The sequence below is a fragment of the Halichoeres trimaculatus genome, unplaced genomic scaffold, assembly GCF_033239565.1.
Source record: "Halichoeres trimaculatus isolate MK-OKI-2021-1 unplaced genomic scaffold, fHalTri1.1 fHalTri1_scaffold_6, whole genome shotgun sequence".
NCBI lineage: Eukaryota > Metazoa > Chordata > Actinopteri > Labriformes > Labridae > Halichoeres > Halichoeres trimaculatus.
Window position 1 is genome coordinate 32,748,632 of NW_027437184.1, and position 23,640 is coordinate 32,772,271.

Consider the following 23,640-nt stretch of genomic DNA (forward strand, 5'->3'; position numbering starts at 1 on the left):
CTTAAATATAATATAATAAATTTGAAAACAAGACCTTACACCCCCTGAATTTTCAAAAAATGAGATATTGTATTTTTTCTGATATCCTAGAACGAGATTTAATGCCTCTGAAAATAGGTCATTGACATTTGGCCGCGAGATTTCGACCTTCATGACGACACGAGGATCCTTTCTTTTTATTGGAGTAATCTGATAAAGCAGCTCCTCCTCTGTGATGTCAGTTAGTCACACAACCGCCACAGTGGGATACACCCACCAAGAGCCGAGAGACTGAGTGCTGGATGCAGGGACTCTGCTCTGCTGAGCAGCTCAGCTTTACATGGTGAATTAGCAGTTAAAACACTGTAGTTTTAGCAGACGTAATACTTATGAGACTGTGATATTTGCATGCTTGTTCTGACATGCACTGTGAACATGGACCACAATAATGCTGCGGTAATAACATAGTGACGAACTGACGGTAGAGGCGATCTTTAGACAACACTTTCAGCATGATGGATAAAACAGACAGAGAAAAGTGAAGGAGCAGGATGGAGCCCTGCTATAGAAATAGTTTATTGGTGAAGTCTGCCTATATTTCCACGTATAAACTATACATGTTACAGTGCCGGTTTGACTCACCACACTGAAGCGTCCTGAGATGATCTGTGTCGTGGATTTTCTTCCTCCTGAGCTGCAAAAGTGTCCGGGTCTGACTCGGGGTCCAATACAAAAGGACGTATCCTAAACTCTGCCATTTTATCAGTGCTATCAATACCTTACGGTGAGTTTTGGCAAACAGCAAACTCGCTTGGTCTGCCCCATCCAATATGGCGATTTTGTAATCACTGCCATGCTGCAAAAACTGCCCCCTGGCTCTACCCCCTCCGCCCCTCTGATAGAACTGACCAATCAGAGCACAAAGGGCTGTGACGTTGCGAGGTTACTGGAGGTCATTCTCCAAATGGAGCGTTTCAACGAGATCTTCAGAATGGCCTAAAATGAGGATATTGAGAACGCTATTGTGGGGCAATGAAGGAACTAAAGGACTTGTACTGAAGGCAGAAATGCTTTACAGGCATCCTAGTCTGGCATATGGATAAGGAGAAACAAGGATGATATGTCCACTTTAATAAATTGCTTCATAGCTGCTTCCCTCGGTAGATATCAGATCTCCTCACTACTCATTCAGTATTTTTCTTCTTGGCTTTTACCCAATGGGTTTATAAGAAAACAATTGTTACCCTTAAAGAGTGTGAGGGGAAAGCTATACTTTAGATAGTTATAAGCTAGCTTACTACATGTTACGAGGTTGTTAGCCTTAATACTAGCGAGAAATTCCAGTTGGGGTTGGTTGTTACCATAGACTGTATATAACATGGACGTAGCCTCCGTGACGTCACCCGTCTGTTCCTGAAACTGTGAAATGAAGCCAATCTGCTGACACAGCCACATTTGATATGACGCCAGCTGTTACCTCAGGCTCACACTGAATCCTTTGCGGGTCCAGTGCAGCTTCTGCATGTAATCCGTCTCATTAAAATCACTGTTGTAGGCTCACATTAGCCCCACGCGGTGCGAGTCCAGTTGCGGGAAGAATCCGCAAGACTTCAAAATAAAACCAGCGTACAAACAAATATAACTTGACTCTTCTTTGACAGCACAGTCACACTAGTAGTAAATGCAAACATTACATCACACCCGGTGACACGAAGTCGCAAAAATGAGCAGCACAGCATCTTCTCACTTATTTTGATAACAACAATGGACGACGGGAGACTCATACTTGAAGTGGAAAGTCATCCCATTTTATATGACATGTCCCATCCTTCCTACAAGGATAATGCAAGAAAAAAAAAACGTAATGTTATTGAAAATAATAAACATTAGAGGAATAAAGGTTTGTGTAATTACTCATTGTAGAAGGAAATAATTCCAAAAGCACTTGACAACAAGAGCGTGCAGTGTAAGAGGCAAATACATTTAGCTTGTTCTAGCGTGAAGTCGAGACAAGAACGTGAACCCATGTAAGCTTCTACTCTCGCACTGGAGCCAGCCACAGCCTCTATCTGGAGCTGTGAATGAGTGAGTGTGAGAGGCAGCTTGCGGAAAATTCAGTCCAATCCAATGTGAGCACGGCGTTAGTTTTTCTTCAAGCAACTTCTAAACCACAGTGAGAGAAAAATTCACTCACCGAACAGTGTGTGTCGATAGTGAAATCAGTGTTTGAGACCCAAGCCTTTTTTTTTAACCAGGCCATATACATGTTTTTTAATGCTGCAAAAGTCAGTTTTTATGGCTGTGTGTGTACATGACTTCTGGTCTTTCTGCAGCCAGACTCAATCGGATTCTAAGGCTGTATTCAGACCAGAAAAGTCCTTTGGTCCACTTGTTTGGTCCGGACCAAAAGCGGACTTTATTTTTTTCGTTTGGTGCGGTTCGTATTCAGATTGTACTTTTTGCAAGTGGTCCATATTCTGTAAACACATCCACGTGTGTGACGATCGGTGCTCTCATTGGACAGCACTGACAAAGGGCTGCACACAGAATAGAGACCCGGAAATGGAGGTAAACATGTGTTTGTGCTCTTATTAGAGCTGCAAAATCATTTTCAGTTTCAAAAGCAGCTCCTTCAAAGAAGGCTTAACAACACCGTTTACAATTTTGGAAAAGCGAAGACGAATACGCGCAGCAAGGAGACGCTATGCTCTGCGTGTCCTGACCCACAACATGCTAGCAACAGCGTGGCTAAACAGAAGACGGAGGATCAGGTATGAACCAAAGACGGTCAGGTTACGGTGGCTTTACAGGCCAAAAAGGCGCATGTATCCTGTAGTTAGTTTGGATGGACCTTGGTTTGTATTCAGACCTGCACCGGAGAACCACGAACCGCACCAGAGTTTGTTTGGAAGCGGACAGAGACCACCTCAAAAAGTGAGTTGTTTGGTCCGCACCAGGGTTCGTTTGTGTCTATTCACGCCTGCATGAAAAGTCCGCACCAGCGTGGGAAACGAACCCTGGTCCGTTTAAAGTGGACCAAACAGTCCAGGTCGAATACGCCCTTAATGAACAGCAACTTTCAGCACTTTGACATAGGCTTCATTTTTACTAACCGGATGTTGCCCCTTGGTTGTTACCCATATTTGTTACATACAGCTGGACTAAAGACGTGTTTCCTATGTTTTATGTTTCTTGCTTATGTTGTGTTAAGATTGGTTACCCTTTGAATTTGTCAACCCATCAAGAATCTGAATAGTAAAACTGAATCTGTATTGTATGAACTGAAACTGAGTTATGCATTTTTTGACATAAAAAAATATAAAGATTTCAATTTTTCAGTGGGTTAAAAAACATTATCTCACTAATTACATTCAATACAATTCAATTTCAAATCATGCTTCTTTAAATTCAGTAAAAATGAATTTAACTCAGCTTCTCTGGCTCAAACCTCAGCCTGTAAGTGTGACCTGAAACCATGTTAGTGAGGGAGACAGCGTCAGAGTAAAACAAGTGGTTTATTTTTTTTCTAAGAAGAAAAAGTCAAGTTTTTGCTGAGTGTAAGAGAGTTTTAGTTTCGTTATTATTAGTTTAAAGAGGAATAAGTCATTCAGAAACACAGTGGAGTCATTATTTTCCATCACAGACAGGAAGACACAAGAGGAACTAACTCTGTGATAAAAGGGACAAAAATGATGCATGATTATAATGAAAACACATCCTGACCTTGATTGTGTCATGGTAATATAACAGGCTGCTTCAAAGTGAACAGACATGTCATTTGAAGTTTTCATTTAGGAAGTTTGGACCACAAACTCTAAACAGTTCTTCTCCTGTTGCTGAAAATGTTACTTCTGTATTTCTTGACACTCGTCCATTAAACCCAGTGAGCTCAGAGTCGGACTGCAGCAGATCACTTTCCGTAGGCTGCTGGTTCACCTATCAGTGCGTCTGACCCTCAGAGAGCGGACTCTGATCTGCGTCCGTCTGCTGTACTGACTTCACTTTCATCTCTCTGACACACAGAGCTGTGGGTCTCATTCAGACATGATTCCTCAGTGCTCTGGGTCTGGATCACGTCTTTGTCTGTGATCACAGATCTGATCAGGATGCAAACAAGGCTCAAAGATAAAGACTTCAAAGCCTCTCTGTGGAGTGCTGTGCTGCGACCTCTGACCTCTCCTGCTATCTAAACTGGAGTGTTTTCTATAGGAAGAATGAGCTTTCTGAGAAGTCTCTTTAAACACTCTGATTTACTTGTTGTCCCTCTGAGCTGAATCAAAAAGCTTCAAGGTGTTTCTCCTGCTTTCTCATCGTTCATCACGCTGTGGATGTAAACTCACGTCAGCTGCTGTGAACAGATGTCAGGACATTAACGCCACTGAACCCTGTGACGACGTCTGTGCTGTGAAAAGTAGGATCTTAAAGCGATATTAGCGGTGAATGGTCACCTTCCGTATTTATTTTATTTTTCTTTGATGAAGGCCATTGTGTGAAGAACAAAGCAGCATTCAGCACACTGGGTACCTTTCATTTCACTCATTTGTCCACTTGTGTTGTTTCCTTGCGTCTTTGCTCCTTCCTGTGCAGGAGCGTGCCAGAGGGTTGGTCAGGGGGGGCACTGGAGCCTGTGAAACACGGAGGAAGCCGTCTCAGGCTGCTGCTGCACACAGTCTTCACCAATAATACTCCTTTGGTATGAGAAAAGTCACGTATCTCAAAGTATGCTGATGACTCAAGTATGTAATCAATGTAATCTGACATCAGAGAGTTACAAGCAGCAGCACTACAGTTATACTCGATGAGTCTAAAACAACCAGTTTGATAATTGTAACTCCTCACTACTTACTCAACAGAACCAAAGCTTGATCTCTACATGAATCATCCTGTGATTGAGTTCAGAAGAAGCCAAACGTTTGAGTCTCATCAAAGATAACAGACTGTTCTGGGACTAGAACAAACAGAGACTAGTAAAACTTTAACAGTGATCAAAAGAGGTTTAAAAAACAACTTTTGTGAAGTTTTCACCCATGTTCTGTCCAGTGGTTTGTCAAATACTTCACTAGGTGGTATCAAACTGTTTTGTATTGAACTGACCAATGAAAACTGCACACCCTCTGTGTAAGCTAATGTGGATCATAACAAACTCCTCTTAAAATTCCTAGCAATACTATTTCATTTCAGAACAACAACAAAAATAAATAGCAAGCTCATGAACTCCATCATCCGTCAGCATTTCTGTTCTTAAATTTTACTGATTCAAGTGTTTTCTACGGACAGCATACACAAGTTAGCTTTAGTGTCTCTGTCATACATAGACATAGTATCTGTGACATCACTCATTTGTTTCTGAAGCAGAGTTTTGAAGTCTATCAACAATGTGTCCCTAGTTCAACTAAACATATAATCTCAATTTCTTTTTAAACTGAGTTATTGACCCTCTGGTACATGAAATATGAAAGTCCATAAGTATTTTGATTCTTCTTCAAGCAAAGAAAAAAAGTTTATATTCTTATTTCAAATATTATAGATTTTTTAAAACTGTTATTTTCATAAGGTTATAGACATGTTCACTCTAGTTGATTACATAAACTGAATCTAAAAATAGGAAAAAGTGTATCATTTGGGTAATTTTATGAGTAATATATTTTTTAATGCTTTGCAAAATTTTCACTCATTTAAACTTTGTGGTGGATAAATACTTGGTGTTTCATGGTTTCCACTTCTGTGGACTCATGTTTAATTGACATTAACTGCTCAAGCTCAAAGGGAAAGTGGCAGCAGAGAGCACTCCAAAGGCTGATTTCCAGTTCTAGCATCGAAACCACTGAGAAAATGACTTTACATATCTGTCCACTGCAGGGGCCACTATGAGCCAGAAGGTTGAGATTTCATTCCCGGGCTGGACTTGATTGAACTGTGTTTGGTTTGAAAACTTGTTTTCCTTAAAAGAAATAATATCAGAAGGTTTATACTCTGTTAGGTTACTTTCTGATTTTAAAAATCAAACAGTTGAATATGACATCTGTTTGATACTTTAATGTCAGTGGTTCAGTAGATTTAATCAGTGGGGTCAGAAGGATAAATAAACTGGGTTTTACAGCCATTTTCAACAGAGGCTGTATTAGAAATGCTAAACTCAACCTAGCTTTGAATTAGGATCAGGTAAAGACCAGGGCCCGTGTTCATGTCCAGCCTTTAGGAAAACAGATTGTTTGTTCTAACAGTGAAAAAAAAGCAATTAGTATGCATGAGCCAAGTTAACGGTCCAGAAGAGCATTACATCCAATGGAGGTATACCCCACCTTTACAGGCGCTAAATGCAGGATTACAGAGTCTGTTCAACTGTTTAAAGGGGGACATCATGCAATGAATTACAGTTTAAGACGACATGTGCAAAGACAGTGGACAATCCTTTGGAAAGATGTTGATTTGTAGCCATACAGCAACTTTAGATTTATGAGAAACAACATTATTTTTCAAATTAAGTGATGGGACAAGGGAGACCATTGAAGTCTCTGACTGGTGGGGCTTGCTGATGACAGTTTTATTAATTTGATTATGTGTCTGGATCCTCCCAAGATGTGAGTGGTGAAATGTTGGAGTTCATAAACTATGAGCTATACATCGAGGTACTGAGTCATTGCTGCGGCGCATGTTCCACAAATCAGCTTGTCTTATGAATTTTGGGGGTTTGCCACTGTCCGCTTGGAAACATTACAAACATTTACTGTGTTGAACATCCGTGGTCAAATGTTCCTTTCTCTTTGTTTGTTATCAGTTTGACTTGCTTCTAATGGTTATTTGTGTATTTTTGTAATTAAATGTTCATTACTCCTGCCGAAAAATCGTTTTCTTGATCTTGAGCTTGTCCTGTTCAGGGTCACAGGTGGCTGGAGTCTATCCCAGCTGTCACTGGGCGAGAGGCGAGGTACACCCTGGACTGGTCGCCAGTCAATCACAGGGCTGACACATAGACAGACAACCATTCAGACACACACTCACACCTAAAGACAATTTAGGGTGATCAATTAACGTGGTGAGCATGTTTTTGGACTGTGGGAGGAAGCCGGAGTACCTGGAGAGAACCCACCAGGAGAACATGCAAACTCATCACAGAAAGGCCCACCTATTAATCTGGGTGACTGGTGACCTTCTTGCTGTGAGACTGCAGCACGAACCGTTGTGCCACCATTCAGCTTCAAATCATGACATAATTAGCTCAATAATTCCACAACCATTTTTTGAACCAGGATGTGAACATGTTTATTTTTGTTTATTTTGGTGTGTTGAAGTTTCCAGTCTTTCTGCTGCCAGCTTCAAGTGGACACTGGAAGGATTTGAGTTTTTAAAACTTCAGCATTGACTCCATATCTTTAGACCTGGGGATGAGGCTTAGTGTTCACACATGCCACATTAACCCCTTGATGCCTGATATCGCGAGTTTGTGATATACCCTGTCAGGTCTTGGTGCAGCTGAAATGACCTCTGTATCTCATTATTATCTATTGGTTCATATTCTACACCAGTGGTCCCCAAACTATGGCCTGGGGGCCGGATACGGCCTGCCTCCACATTTTGCCCGGCCCCCTGAACAATACCAGAGGCAAAATTTTTTTTTTTTTTCAGTCTGGTCATGTGATCGCGACTTACACATGCATAGAGCGTAACTTTATATTCCACCCTTCTGCAGTTTGTGCCCTATCTGAAACCCCTCCCATAAAAAAAAGAATCCTGTTATACCGTTATATATACTGTTACTATACTGGTGGTTAAATGTATTGTGCTGGAAGGTGTCACTTAGTTTGGTTTCTCAGCCCGCTTGCTTTATGGTTTTCACAGTGAAGTTAATGAGAGAGAGCTGCAAACAGTGGTGTCTACAAGAAAGTTAATATTTTATGGTCTTTTTCTCTGTGAAAAACCTGAAAAGGGTTATTCAGTTATTATTTACTTCATAAATAGTTGTTTATATTTCATTAACAGTGTTATTATTTATTTTCTGATTTTTTCTGTCAAGATCCCAGAAAGGGTTATTAATATTTGGTTATTCGTGGCTTTCTGGGAAACAATAAATATTTACGTTTGGACACCTCTGCGTTTGTCACACGTTTTTTTTACAAACTGACCCTTGCCCCCCATCAGAGAAGGGAAAAGTTGTTTGGCCCTGACGGGAAAAAGTTTGGGGACCCCTGTTCCACACAAACCAAGGACTGTACCAAACACACTATGTCCCATTATACTGGTCGCAGGGTGAACTTTGTAAATCTACGTATATCATATAACTTATCTTTAGCTGTTGTATCTGCTTTATTGAAATGTACAATCATCACTGAATTTAGCATCTGTAAGAATGTGAAAACATGCAACACCATTTTTTAAATATAATGGTAAATTAATGCAGGCAGTAAGGGGTTTAACCACTCAAGCGCAGGTCAGAGCCCCAGCTGGGCAACACGAGTCAGGGTCGCATGTTTTTATGATCCTGAGAGGATCTGGAAGAAGGACAGGGGAGAGATAACTGAAAGTTTCTGATACCGCAGAGAACTCCAGTTGTCTTCCTTTAAAATCTTGAAACAGAAAACTTCTTTTTATTGTGAGTGAGACTTCAGTGCTGGACTGAATGTCAAAGTTTGTCACTTTCTTCAGCATTCAGGAGTTAAATCAGGAAACCTCCTGATGCTTCTGTTTGTTTTCTCTACCACCTGCAGACAGCCCTGTGCCCTCAGCTCTGAGTGATCTCACTGTCAGCCTGATAACAAGGTTAGCCGCTCTATCAATTGAATCAGTGTTAACACACACATCTCACAGCATCAATCCACACTCGGCGTGGGCTTCATGTGTTGGAGATTTGAATCTCAAAAGGCAGTGAAGGTGACTGTTCTTCTCTGAAACATGCTGACAAAGTCTGGCCCACTGACCTTTACCTGCAGCTGACTATCTGATGGGAAGCTCTGCCTCTTTCTCAGAGAGGATCTCAGCCGGTGTGAGGATCCTCTGAGGGAGAAGGGCACCCTTTGTCCCTCAGACCCTCAGGGACACGGGTCACCCGAGGAGAGATTTAAGAGTTAGTGAGGTTGTTCGAGCACTGTTGACTAGATAGATCAAGGTGCTCGGTCATATACGGAGCATCCACTGATCTCCAGCCTGTCCTGATACTTCACTGAGGAGGCATTAGAATGAACAAGAGGCTTTTATCCACCCTCTGCTCTCCAGTGATGCATGTCCGTCACAATTAAGCTTTTGATTCCTTTATGACGGGGGGAAAACACGAGAAAGGAGCTTTAAGATGCTTGAAAAGAGGGCTGGAGTTTCAAAGAGCAGCTGCTTCCAGAAAACAAAAGGTGTGTGTTGTTTCAAGAGGTTTGATGCTGCAACAAGCTTCTCTTTGGCTCCAAGCTAACAGCCTCCTTAACTTCAAGGACGGGTCAATTAGAAAAGGATTAAGGGATGGAGATCTGTGCGTGCAGGAAAAGTGAGAGGCCTGCCGTGAGTCTGAGCTCTCAGACAAAAAAAAACAGAGCCAGCAGAGTGAATAATAATATCAGTTTCAGAACAGGGAGAAGCAGGAGCAGACATCGTTTTGATCCCCGCTCCATTAGCTTGAATCGCGCTCAAACAAGCAGAAGACACGCTCATTAAAAAGGCATGTAAGTATTTTATTCTTTAGTTCAGCTGGAACACATTCTCCATATTATTTATGACACGTTCAAGCATGACAACCTGACAATCTCATACACTTACAGGTCAGAAGTAGAGTCGATCTGTCACTGACAACTTGATGCTTCATACATATGGGTTTGCATTCAGTACTAAACTCTGCAATACATAAATAACAATAACTGTGCGTCTCATATCAATATACACATTCAGTACATAAATACATGTGTACAATGACACAGCATAGAAATATAACTCGATGCATTATGAAACAATGGAATATATATTTACACAGATTCCTTGCTCGGTCATCACAGCACATGTCGCTGGCGAATTGCACAGATCTCTCGCTAGAATACAGAAGGAGTCCTCCTGGATAAATGAGCGGGGACTCAGTGGGGTGTGATTCACAGTCGATAACATTCAGTGCATCCGAGACCCTTCCTAACAAACCATGAACACGGTCACATGCTCTCAGCCAGAAGCTAAGTGGAGTGACCGGGTCGAGCTGTGAATGAATTTGGCAATTTGTGTGAGTAGCTTAACCCTGCGTTCATGAACATGTAGCTCATTATTAGCATCTGCAACATTAAGACATGCATACTCATGCAGAGTGCTGGAGATGGATGTCTGCAGCGAGAGTGGAAGAAACACTGAGCTCATCCCACTGGGTTTTTAGACAGGCGTCATGAGGCGTAACAATGGTCAAAACCAACCATCTCTTCTATATGTGCAAAACTCTGAGTCTTTATAAAATTACAACAGCTAAGAAACCAAAACCCTCTCTGTCGCGGATTTTTTGTAAATACAGTAATGAGATGAAGAGAAAAAAAACATATTTGTGCCAGTTTGCAAAACATGTTTGAGTCAATCGTAAAAATTAGCATTTTCATATTGGCTCTAACGGAGTTCCTTTGGATTTGGATTCAGCCTCCAGTGGACACTTTAGGAACTGCAGGTTTTCAGACTTCTCAAAGATGGCAGTAAAATTTAGTTTCCTGGGTGTTGACAGATTGTTGTTATGTTTAAGAAAATAGTTTAAGTGCCTTAAACCTGCAATGTTTCTAATAGCCAGCAGGGGGCAACTCATCTGTTTGTAAAAATGAGCCTTATTCTCAGAGGATTCAATACATTAGTAAACATTTATAGATAATTATGATCTTAACCACTAGTTTCAAGTCTTCTTTTCTACAGTAAGATGTGTTTTAGGAAGCTATGGTCCCACAGAGAGAGAAATATCAGTTAAGCAAATGAGGATTCAGGATTTTGCTGAACGAGTTGCTGTCATTCAAAAAGATAATAAAGAATCTGACACTTCATTTTCACCCTGTTGTTACATGTGGTCACCTCTAATCCTAAAAATTAAGATGTGATCACCAAAAAGGTCAAAGTGAAGGATTGAAACAGGTGTTTTTAAACAGACGGAGGATGACGCAGCAGCTAGCCCACTTCTTTAATCCAGTCTTTGTGCCCCCTCCTCCCTCCTCCATCAGACTAACACTCGCTCTGTCATCATTAGTGTAAGCATCTCTGCCTCTTCATGCTGGTCTCAGGTGTCACTAGCCTCTGATTGTTGGCAGAGACAGACTGCAGCTCTGCTCTCCGATCAGTTGTTCCCTGTGAGAAATGCTAAACCTCGCGCTCCTCACACCCGCCTCACGTCCCACCAGCTGCTGGCTGAGTGACTTTGCAGGTTCACCTGGCGGCTGCGCTCTGTGCTCCCAAGCCGGGAGGGGAGGAAAAAAAAAAAAGCCAAAGTGCTGACTCTTTTGACCGCTGGCTTTGAAATGGAGCTTGTTTTTGTGACTCAGTTCTGCTATTAATAGCTCCATGCTGTTCACATGCCCCACTGAGGGAACCACAGATCACGTGCTGGGTCAGGGGGTAGCATCGGCACTCAGAGCACAACCCATCAGAGACATTAGCAGAGACTAAATTTACCTGACATTGGAAGAGGCGGATGACGTCTAAAGGGTACGAGGATGTGTGTTTGTGCTTTTGTTTGTAGTACAGTGTAGTGAAAAGTTTGGGTATGACTCAGGGATCTGGTGCTGAGTTTGAGTTATGACTTAAGTGCTTGGTAACCTTCTTTATGGCACATTCAAAACGCTGAAATAGACCTACTGCTTCACTATGCATGCATGAACGCTGATCAATCCCTACATCACCTTTCGTAAAGCATTCCTCAAAACGCCTTTGTCATCTGTGTTGTAAGGGAGGAACACCAGGTGAGTGATATCTGCACTACGACGTGGTCCGTCATCTTGGCAACCATGCGATGGAGAGTTTACAAACCAGAGTTCAGTTTAAAAGGTACAGAACTTAAAGTGTTCATGGATGTCGCAGTGCAGCATGTGATGTCTGGCTCTAGTTGGACTGGGAGAATCCCAAGGCAGTAGTGATGGCGAGCATCAGGAGAGTAGAGCTGGCGAGCATCATGGCACCACCTGACCGGTACACCTGTCTGCCGTTCAGAGGCTGCACAGGCCTGAAGGTTCCCACCATCGGCTTCCCGTCGTGGAACTTGAGCTCAGAGAAGGCTCGAAGCTGGAGGACAGAAGATACACATGAATGTTAGAGAAATTTGATGATTTAAAGTCACTACGGCCATTTTTTAATCTGTCATGGTGAATGTGGACATTTTCTAATGTCAGATATCAGTCGTGTCAGGGATCAGTGATAGCTTAAAGGGAGAGTCTGCAGGATTTTCCTTAAAAGAAAAAAAAAAAAAAAAGTCAGCTTTTACAGGAATAATCCTGTTCAGTCCTCTCCTATCAGCCTTTATACATGTGTGTCAGTGTCTGTGTCTGCCTCAGCCCCTTCCTCTGCCTGTATGTTGATGTTTTGGTTGTGCTGGAACATTCCTGGGCAGACAGTAAGTGTGGTTACCTCAGCCAATCACAGCACATCCAGTGCGCAACTGACTTTGTGTGTTGATGATAGCGAGTGGAAGCTAGTAAGAGCAGCTAAGATAGAGGACATAGCACAAAGGAAGGGACACACAAATGCCAAACAGATAAAGCTTTTTACCAAACAAGGGTAAAGTTTGGCTCAATTTTCAGTCTCTATCAGGCACTTGGAGAGCAACACTGGGCGAAGAGCGACGCAAGTTGGTTTTCTGCTAACCAGGTATGTGTCTAACACCTGTGATTAGCTTGTGCTAACATGCTAAGTCAGATGTACAGTCTCTCCCACAATGTGATGCTACAGGTGGTTGCTTGGCTGGTAAGTGTGTTCATGTAGTCATGGTCAGAGGCTATGGGTGTGCGCTGCTGCTGGCACTGAGCCAAGGAGGAGGAGCTTAGTTTGAATATTGTGTTTACTTACAAGTTAGGAAAATTTCTGCAGAACCTACCTTTAACAATAGAAGCTTGCTTGTTGTTACTTATATTTGTTTAAGTTTTAGAAAAAATGTCAACATCCTCTCATGCATTTAACACCCACAAAATGAATGGTGTATCATTTTTAATGTTTTGTCTTTTTTCATGTTTTTTGTTGCTTTATAAAAGAAACAGTTAACATTATACAGCTCTAAAAACTGATGACTGTCATTTATCCAGAAAATTTATGCACAATAACAAAAAAATATAGCGTTAGACATTAAGTTAGCTTTGCACCATGATCATGTTAAGCTTTAAATTTGCGACCCTAACAACGCAGCTCACAGAAGGTGAAATCAGTTTGAGACAATGGTGGAAATTATCTTCTTTAGTCTTAGGTCATCCAAAGACAGTTAATGTTTTATTCACCCCCGTTCATTCATTGTAGTGTACTCCGTGAAAAGAGATCACTGTGAAACACTTCTATGAAGTAACAGTTTCACAAGTACAATGTTTAACAGTCAATATTTAAGGAACTGTTTTTTAAGATCTTTGATTTTTAAATTTCCACCTCACCACAAGTATCTTACAGTTTGGATTAATTGACAGATTAAAATGTGACATAAAGTCACAGTTTAAGTTTTATTTGGGACTTCCTATAATGTAAGAAGTGTTTTAGAGACACTTTCCTTTAAATTATTTTGTTGACTGTTGACTGTTAAAGACACAATAAGCTTGATGTTTGAGCATCACAGAGCAGTGATCTGAACCACATATCCATCTGACCCAAGTGATGAGACAAGCGTTCAAACAACTCTGATCTAAAGACTTTCTGATGGACTTTCAAAGAAAGTGTGAAAAGTTGTTCTTTTTCTTTTGAATCCTGACCTGTTCGATGCTCAGGGGGACGGGGTGCTCAAACAGAGTCCAGATCACAGCCTCAGTGCACCCTGGGGTGGTCAGGGAGCCTTTGTAGCGGTAATAAGAGGTCAGATTCTGCTCCGCTGGCATCAGCTGAGCCAGAGAGATGGGGAGCAGAGACGTGTTTCCGTCTGCAAACAGAGAAAAGAGCAGAGAGTAAAGTTTGAGTATCAGCTCTGACCTGAGAGCTTTTACCTGATTAGATGAACTCTGGCGCTCACCTGTGTTCTTGATGCTCTTCAGAGCGTTGATGATGTGGTCATACTTTCGGTTTGCACTGTTTGACCTCTGAAAACAGAAAAAAAATACTCCTCTCAGCACGGCAGGTTTCAACAGCTGTTCCCTGAACTTTAAAGGATGTTGAAGTGTTACCTCATAGAAAATCCCAAGGACGGCGACACCTTCTGGGTCTGAGAGCGCTGTGGTCAGGTCAGTGTATTGGTGCTTCATGTGAACAATGTGCAGCTGAGGAGAAAACATTCAACATGTCACAACCTCATTTCCTCACACGGCTGTGCTGTTTGACTACCTGCTCCAACAAAAGCTGCAGATATCTCAGTTTGACGCCTTCAGCACTGTATTGATTTGACTCTGTGTGTGTCCAGACGCTGATTTATTCTGACCCTCTGTGCCATTCATCCAGAAAACTCTGTTAAGCTCATGTCAAAAAGGCATGCTGAGCCACAGGCTTTTTCTTTACTGAGTGCACAGACAGAGGGTTCATTTCAGTAAGGTCAACTCTCACACACTGTACACAGATTAAACAGTCTCAGTCAGAGTTCAATCCTATCTGAATGATTTCTGCTAAGAGATCTGTATCCAAGTAAAGAGCCTTTCTGTGACTGTTTCTAGCAGTTTATGTCAATGACAGCAGATCATAACACCTGATTCAGACAGGGGGACTGAAAGGTTAAACACTTCACAGTTTCTAAAACAGAAGAAAAATGTTGACATGTCCTTCTAGAACAACAGCAAATCTGAATTTCAACCCCACAGATATTTCAATACCTTATCACTTAGAATCACTAGTCCCTTTACATCTTTTTGTTTCTTCATGCTTTAAAGCTTCACTCATCACTTTAACTAAAGAAATATTAAAGTTTTTTTTTTTTTTTTTTTAATTATTATTCTTTTTCAGGGGTGTGTCCAGACAGTCTGAGGTCAGGTGCCCCAGCCCAGGTTACTGACTTATACAGGGGTGGAATGACATTTGCACAGCCTCTTTAAGACCTGTTACTAATGAATTAAAAGACTTGAGTTGAATCAAATGTACTATTAAAGGTATTCCTGTGCAAAATATTCAACTTTAAAAGTAAAACTTTAAAAACTCCTTTATATAGATGATGATGGTGGTGGCGGTGTTTCCCCATTGAACTCAACTTAACTTTTGATCTGACAAAGCAGAGGAGCTATGGGGAGCAAAAAGCCACCTGGAAAACCTGTTAGTAAAACAAGCCAGGTCCTGATTATTCAGACATATACATGCCTCTCTCTCTCTTTGTTTTTTTTTTTTGTTGTTGAACAGTCTAACACTGATTAAATCAATATGTGACATAGTCAAAACATTTCACCACAAAGATAATGATGTCGTTCTTCCTGTTCAGCTTTGATTTCCTTCTGTTTAAAAAAAGATGCCTTCTTTACTTCTGCAGCCATTTTCAAGTGGACACATGAGGAACTGCAGTTCTTTTCACTCCAACATTGGTGTCAAGACAACCCTCATGTTTTAACTCAACCCTAAAACCTGCTCGCATCTAGTTAGACCAAAAAGCCGTTCAGTGTTTGGAATTTCAGGACACCCTGAGTGACCAATCATTTTTCAAGAGGACCTCAACCCTGGCCACTCCCGACTCTTGTTTTTTAGTTTTCCCTGTACATCACATGTGGCTGTTTTTGGTCTTTAAAATGATGACACCCATCACCCTGATCCCTGTAAGTAGACAGATTGATTTACCTCCATGGGATACTGCTCCCCATCGATGGTGTGCTCAGAGCCAGGCCCTCCATTGCTGCCCCAGTGCAGGTGGAACTGCACCGCCTTGTAGGTGTCTGGCAGGCCTCCACCTGAGATGGTGCTCAAATGAGGGACTCCAACCTGAACTGAAGGGGGAAAACACAAAGCACCAAGTGTTCATATGGCTGTGTCAAAAACCAGCTCAGTGTAAGCTGTTCCAGTGTTAAACATACTCACCAGAGTGTCCGTTGTTTTTGATCGTGCCACTGAAAGTCTGCTGGTAGTTTTGAAATTTAAAGGGGGTCAGTCGCTCGTCTTTCAGAGTCTTCCTGGTGACAACGTTGATGGGTGATTGCTGTCTTCCTCCACAGTTACTGTTTGCATGGTCCCATTTTTCTGGTGCTAGAAACAGAAAATCACTTCAGTTCAACAAGTCATTGATGTTTGTTCAGATCTTTCTCTCTTTTCTGTTACTTAAACCCTGCATGGAGTTCCACAGGGATCCGTCCTCAGTCCTTTACCATTCTACATGTACAAGCTAACTTTAGGGAAACATTATCATCTTGCAAATTCTTGTTTTTCTACAGGCTTTTGAGTGTTATCTCATTTCAAAAACTAAAATCTCTTTTGTTGATAAGAATGTGTCATAGAGCAGGGCATGACAGTTAAAGAGTCCCTTTTAGTTTTAATTGAAAGCATCTCCAAGCAGCTGTAGATGACTCCACAGAATCTTTAAATTTTAGATAGATTTTTTTGTAATGATGTTGGTTTGTTTTGACAGTCATGTTATCATACAGAGTTATTAACCCTCTTTTACATAAACAATGCATGGAGTTCCCCAGGAATCCATCATTGATCCTTCACTATTCTTAATGTACAACAACACTTGTTCATCCAGTGAACTATTTTCATTCGGACAGCTCTTAAATGTCAGCAATCTGCTCCCAGATATCAAACTTAAGTCAGAGCTTTGAAACAGACAGTACTAATTTTAGCTTCACACCTTTCCGTTTTTCAGGCACCCTCACACTCGTCATCTTTCTTTCCTTCAGGCTTAATTTTGACTTCTAAACATTAAGAAAAAACAAACACGAAACCTTTGCTACCTGCCTTCTTAGACTGAAGCTTGTGTTACATCACAGTCACTTTACTGTAATTCACTTTAATCCCAATTAATCTGAGTCAGGAAAGCCTTTCCAAACTTCAGCTCAGGTTGCATCAGCAGGACGACTCACAAGAGAGCTCAGCTGAGTCATATGAACTCAAGAAGTCCTTCACTGGTTGTATAAGTTATAGAGCAGACTGTTAAAGTTGAAGCTCTTGTTTGGGATTTATCACTGGCTGTGACATAGGTTGAATTTGATCTGAGTGGTTTATAATGATCCAATAACAAATACCTGAAACTACCTTTTAAATGGCAGGAAAAAAACCACAAGGATCACAGGATCAAGTTTATCAAGCTGTATTCAGGATATGCATTCATCTTATTTTATGATTTTATTTTATTTACATACTTCTAAATGTTATTTGTTGAAAGCACCTTGATTTGTCATGGCTTGAATGATATTTTGTTTTAAATAATTTATTATTTTTTAATTTTCAATGCAGTTATAAATTATTGTCACATTACTGTGATAATGAAAGCTTACCATTGCACTGATGATCACAGCTGAACTGGGACTGGTAGCACCAATCTGAAACACAGGAAATCAAATATTTCTTAAAGACAAAACCCATACACCCAACATCATCATGCCCCCAGGACTGGATGTTTGACAGCTTCTCAATAAGATTTGATGTGTTAAAAATAAATCTTTTTAATGACACATCTTTGTTTCAGTGAGCTCTTCTATTATTGGTTGAAGTCAGATGTTATTCCCCGCCACACAAAAAGCCCTAATACACAGGAATTGTTGTCCCATTCATCAAAAAGTTAGTGTTTATGTTTTATCTTTCCGTGCTATCAGAATGAACACAGAGCCAATCTTTAGCATCAGCGAGGCCCCGCTCTCACATGTTTGTCTGCGGGTTTATTAATATTTCACAATTGGTTTGCATGTTTCCACCCAGTACCCGGAGACAAATATCTGCAGCTATCTCACAAATCAAATATTTATGGGAAAACACACATGCCATTGAAAAAGCTCGGGGAGGGTCTCCTGCTCTGTTGTTGGAGTGGTTTGAGGGCTTCTCCCGGTGTTTGTAAAGGAAGTCACTGCTTGGTTTCTTAGCCATGTTGGTTAGTCTCTTCCTGCTGCAACTGCATGATAATGGGGACTGAAAATAAACCAAGCAGGGGGCAACCTTTGGGGAGGGGGTCCAGATTTTCCCTGTAAAGAGGTCCCAGTAAATAAAAGACAAATTCACTGAACTAACCCCATAATTTGCATTATTAATGCAGGATTTCCTGTAAGAGAAGCTAAAAACGGCAGAGGAAATCATCTCACTATCTAAAAAGTTCTAAATACTCCGTGACTGCAGCCTGGGTGCACACAGCGTATTAAAGGATTATGACTTATTTCAAACCTCGTCTCACTTTTACATTACGGGCTGCATGCTCTGACAGAGAGGACAGGAGAAATGCTCCAAAAATCTGAATCCAGGCTGCAGCTAGACTCAGGCATCAAATCTGCTCTCAGACACACGACCGTGACAATCTACAGAGACAAGATGTTCTCCTCATGTCTGATAACATGTCAATCATCAGTCAAGGCCGAGCTGAAGAGATGCTCTTTACAGAACGTCACAAGAGTCTGGTTATAAATCTGCAGTGAAAGCACTACATGGTGTTGCTCATATCTGGACAGTCCTTTATTGCCAACTGATTTAGAAATGCAGACATCAGATTCTGGGACCAAATGTAACGCACATTTTTACTCTTTAAAATCCACTTTCACAACATTTCAAGAGTCAAACTTTGTTTTATTTAGATTTGTGTTAATGAATATTTATTGTCTTTGTATATCCATCAGGATAATCTGGATAATTCAGACTTGAACACTTAAAGATTTTTGTTCACATGTAGTGTTCTACAATTTAATTTCAGGTACATTATTAAGATATAAATTGCAAGAGAAACAATTAGTCAGTGTACTTCCTCCATGGCAGTCTGTGGTACGAAATATCTATTTTTAAAGTCTTTGGTTAGTGTAGTTCATCTCAGCCAATCAGATTTCTGTCCGCACAACTCTCGCCCAATCAGCGCCCTGCTTTGATCTTTTGTGCGCCGCTCACCAAGTGAACAATATGAATGAATTGCAATAATCTGAGCGCTCTGCCAGGGGAGCAGAAGCCTAAGGAAACTGTCAAAAAGAGAAACAAAGGGCGGCGAGGAGGGAAACAAAGGGGTCACGTCTCCACGCGCACGTCGAGCACACACGAGCGTAAAGTGACGGACCTTTTCATGCCATTGTGTTGCACAGAGCGAGACATAAACTGTGCGGAGCGAACACGGTTCAAAAGAAACACTCTGCAATGTACTGCCAGTCCTTGTTCCTCATCACGTACCAAACCGGGTCTTCGGGGACCCACGGCCCCGGAAAGAGGACAGTTTGTTATTTGAACACAAGTTCAAACCAGAGAAGGGGAATCTGACTGCATGTGTGTACCAGGTGTCCCCTGTATCATTCAGGCGACCCCTTTTAAGTGTTAAAGGTCTGACTGGGTCTGCTGCTCCACATGAATTACAGCTGTTCAAGCACCACGCTGCAGTCCTGAGCGCGTGGGACTGCTGTGACAGCACGTGAAGGAGCACGGTGAGCGGCGCGAGAGAAACCATCAGATGAGCAGCGTCTGCACTTCACGGTGCGGCGTCTCAGATGAAGACAGCAGGAAAATGTTCAATAATTCCACCTGAATGTGAAATTAATTCTGTGCTGTTTGATCTGTCGAGATTTTTTTTCAGTGGGATAAGGAAGAAGATGTAAAATACGATTGCATGACCTTTAGGGTTAATGTAAATTTTAAGGATAGCTTCCCTGTTTCAGAACGCCACCTGTGTCCCCCAAAGGTAAATGTTTTTATGGATCGCCTTTCACCAGGCAGGATTTTTCCCTAAATTCTCGCATTTGATACCAGCAGAGACATCATGGAGCGTGGATATCTTGGAGCCTGCAGTGGTTTCACGCCAGTCACACGTTAATTACCGATAATTTGATCTATTAGAATCTCGGTGCTAGAATTTGCGGCTTTTTTTGCGCAGACTTAACACCTCCCCATCAGACGCTCGGCTCGCCTCCTGCTTCGCGCTCCTCTGTCTCTCTGTCTCCCTCGCTCTCTCTGTGCGGCAACAAGGACGCGAACGCTCATTGGCTCATTGGCTCGGCTTGAGTCTGAGCAGGTGCACGAGAGAGAGAAGGGGAGAGCGCGAGCGCACAGCTGATCCAGGAGCTCTGAATCATCTCGTGCCCTTGCACACGCGGGGCTCAGCGGCGGAGGGTCGTACATGATCGAGTCGGACCCGTGGAGGAATGCTCGGTGCTGCATCAGTGTGTGAGGACAGGTGTGTGCGCGAGGAGGGAGCGTAGAGCGCAGGCGGTTTCGGTGCGGGGGGAGGATTGTTTTAACCAGGGGGCTGCAGTGGCTCTGTTGTTTTTTTTACCTTCTTAATATCTCTATGGATTAAAATTTGATTATTTTTTTTTTCGAAAAACTCTACTGATTTCGACGAATATTAACTTTGTACTCGAAAAATAATCCACTCATACAAAAAATAGTTAAAGTCTGTTGTCTTAATTAGCTTTTTACCTTTTTCAAAATGAGCTGCAGTGAAAGAGTTAACTCTGATTTAGATGACAATAATAAATCAGAAACATGCGTTGACCTTAAATTATCTCATAAATTTCGATCTCTGATTGGGTTTAGGAGACATTAATTAAACAATTGAATTAATCATGATGAAAAAAAACGGAATTTATCCAAATCTTTATGTAAAATCTCAGTCATGTTAACGCAGATGATACTTGATCCTTTCTGTGCGGTGTGTCTCTGAGTAAAAAAACAATAAAACTCACAGCTGTGGGACATTTCCCATCATTTCTTCATCAATGAATGAAAAGCCACTCACCTCCGGCTCCGGTGCTGAGGGTCCACAGTGAAGCCAGCAGAGCGGACACGATGAGCTGCTGCATGTTGGAGCGTCTGTGACTCGGCGGAGCTGGGAACAACACGGAGACTTGTTTTTTTCCAATGTGATCGCATTCTTGCAGGGGGTCTCATACTTATCTATCAGCATCCCCCGACAGGAAAGACAGAGTGGCCCCTCCCCCTTCGGGCATCGCCTCTAATAGGGCTCCGCCGCGCTGATAAGGTGGGGGCCAGTCGATGGGCTCCTGGTGCGCAGGAGCCAAACATAATGCAATCAGCGCTCTGCTGAGATGTGCAAACTGTTAGCGGAGATCTGAGGGGAAATAGCGCCACTGGAGGGGGTTAATCATCGATAGAGGGGGGAGGGGGGTCTCCACAGGTATGTAGAAGTGGTCTTTAGAGGGATAATCGTCGAGAGATGCGAGCATTACATTCTCATTAACATTACAACACGACGAGCTTCCCCATTCAGAGCCAGTCAGAGGAAAAAAACAGTGCGAAGCACAGACAAGTAGAAACCAGAGATTCTCCCTCAGCTGCTCCCAACATTTACCTAACACATTTTCTTTGTGTTTACAAAAACATTGGATACCAGTGAGGAAACACTTTGGCTAAAGCAGCTCATCAGATGATCAAATTAATTAACAGACTCCTCAAAGTGTGTTCATTTGTTAAAGACATCAGCTGGAGCTTAAATGAAGATGTGTTTTGAGTCCATATGTCAGCTGAACATGTAAAACTACAGATCTGTGAGCAAACCTGTGTAAGATTTCAGTCTGACTATAAAAGCCACATCTCTATAAGCCACATCAGGCTGTTTGCTCTGTCAGAGGAGGGACTCAGGGCTTTGCTGAGACTTTTCTGACCCACATTTTCACTGTTAGTGCCTTTAGTCCAGACTTTAACACTATGATTCTTCTTAAGTACAAACACTTTTATAATTAAAGAGGATGTACAGTATAAAAGGTGTCACTTTGTTGAGATTGAGAATAACACACCGCACTAAAACAGCTGTATGATACTCACATGGTGAAGGCAGAAAGTGTAAAAGCTGTTAACTTGTGTGGGTACGGCTGGCCCTGCTCACTCTGTGCTCACGTTAGGCCGAACCAGTCAAAACAGTGTGACCCCTCCTGAGGATCTGAAATCTTCATGATGTTGACGAATTCTGTCAGAGGAAGCACTGCTCACCCTCTGAATGGAAAGACAGGCAGGCTTTGAGTCTGTTTCTGGTTTTTGAATATTGTTGACCTCTGAGGCTCTGAATGGATTTACATTCAGAAAGAAGAGCAGCTTCAGGAGAAAGAGTTTGATTTAAAGTAACCCTGTTATTTATGCACTGACACAACTTTAATGAATAAATCCAACACATTTACCAGTCAGGGGGTTACATCACCTTCTCCTTTAACAGTTACCTCTTCAGTTTGTGGGTGTGGTTTGTCAGGATTATTCCTCAGATTTTAAAAATAAATCTAAAGTTAAAATCTTCTCTAAATCTTTAAAAGCTGTTTGATCATAAAGTAAAAAAGGCTTAAAAGCTCAGTTCATATCCCAAATGTTCTATATCTTTGTTAAACTGTGATAAGTATGTTTTATACACGAGTAAGTGATAAACTAAGGCATTATATTTGAAAAATTGCACTTTTTCTAATAAGATGCCATTCGGTCAATGTGATCATTATTTGGCTCTGGTTTTGTGGGTCAGTCTGATGTAATTTGGCTCCTGAATGAAAATGAGTTTGACACAGACCTGTGTTCTGCATATTCACACTTTATCCCCAGGAGACATTTGCAAACTTTTGGGCTCTTATATAAAGGAGCTTAAGATCTTCACTGTCCCCAGAAGTGTGACGTGTTGTTGTATTCTCCATTCAGCTTCTCCGCTGAAAATGAGCCAGCCTACATTCACACACAGCTGTGAATGACCCTGCTGCTGCTTTGGTCAGTTCATTAGCAGAATAAAGTGACAAAACATGCAAAAAATAAATAGAATAAAATGAAATAAAATAAATGGAAAGAAAGATTTCTTTTTTTTTAAGATTAGTTAAGATTTTACCTTTATTTGAATTTTACAAGAAAAGATCAAAGTCACATTTTAAATCATTCAAAAAAGATAATCACTCTCAAAGCTCTGTGCCCACCACCCTCCCATTATTGTCTCACATCCCCCTGACCCCTTCTCTATGGTGAGAACCACAGAGGTTGACCTATCAGCTGTTCCTGGATGTGTCAGAAACATGAAACACGGCTGTAAACTGGGTTGGATGAGCTTTACGTCACTCTTTAATGTTTCAGGTCTTTGTTTGAGGCTCTTCTTGTGGCCTATCTTTGAAGTTTAGTTTATGATCAGATCAGCACATTTGATAGTTTTACTGCGATGGATTGGTTTTGTTATTCTAATGTAAAATAGTTTATTTTTCTATGGATTCTTTCCCTGAAATAAAGAGAGCAAGTTTCAAAAGTTACAAATACTGAAGTGAAAAGAAAAGCTTCTCATAGTTGAATGTGCTCAGTTGTTAATCACAGAGAAAAAAGCAGCAGACAAACACACTCATGCACACTCTCTCTCTTTTTTTTTTTTTTTTACCTGAGAGTCTGACTCTAAAAGAGGACACCTTAAAACTTCTGAAAGTTCAGTTTCCACATCACTTCACTCTCTCCTGGAAAATCGTCCACTCAGTGCAAAGCTTTGCAAAATCCTCTGAAACATATTCAAGTTTTCCCCAG

The 23,640-nt window shown here is 41.5% G+C and overlaps 1 protein-coding gene across 1 annotated transcript; it reads right to left on the reverse strand.

The window, feature by feature from the left end:
- Positions 1–9,622: 9,622 nt before the first annotated feature.
- On the reverse strand, positions 9,623–21,089 carry ca4a (carbonic anhydrase IV a). The gene is made up of 8 exons (XM_074671455.1): positions 20,894–21,089; positions 17,478–17,522; positions 16,066–16,230; positions 15,829–15,974; positions 14,247–14,339; positions 14,096–14,162; positions 13,842–14,005; positions 9,623–12,180 (listed from the first exon to the last, which is right to left on the reverse strand). Exons 1-8 carry the CDS (start codon positions 20,955–20,957, stop codon positions 12,001–12,003), a joined length of 924 nt encoding a protein of 307 aa, XP_074527556.1. The 5' UTR covers positions 20,958–21,089; the 3' UTR covers positions 9,623–12,000.
- Positions 21,090–23,640: the final 2,551 nt, after the last annotated feature.

Coding starts and splice junctions, on each gene's coding strand:
- ca4a (XM_074671455.1), bottom strand. CDS start 20,957: ATGCAGCAGCTCATCGTGTCCGCTCTGCTGGCTTCACTGTGGACCCTC. Junction 15,975..16,065: donor CAAAAACAACGGACACTCTG/GTGAGTATGTTT, acceptor TTCCCCCTTCAG/TTCAGGTTGGAGTCCCTCAT. Junction 14,340..15,828: donor GGGAGCAGTATCCCATGGAG/GTAAATCAATCT, acceptor TTTTCTCCTCAG/CTGCACATTGTTCACATGAA.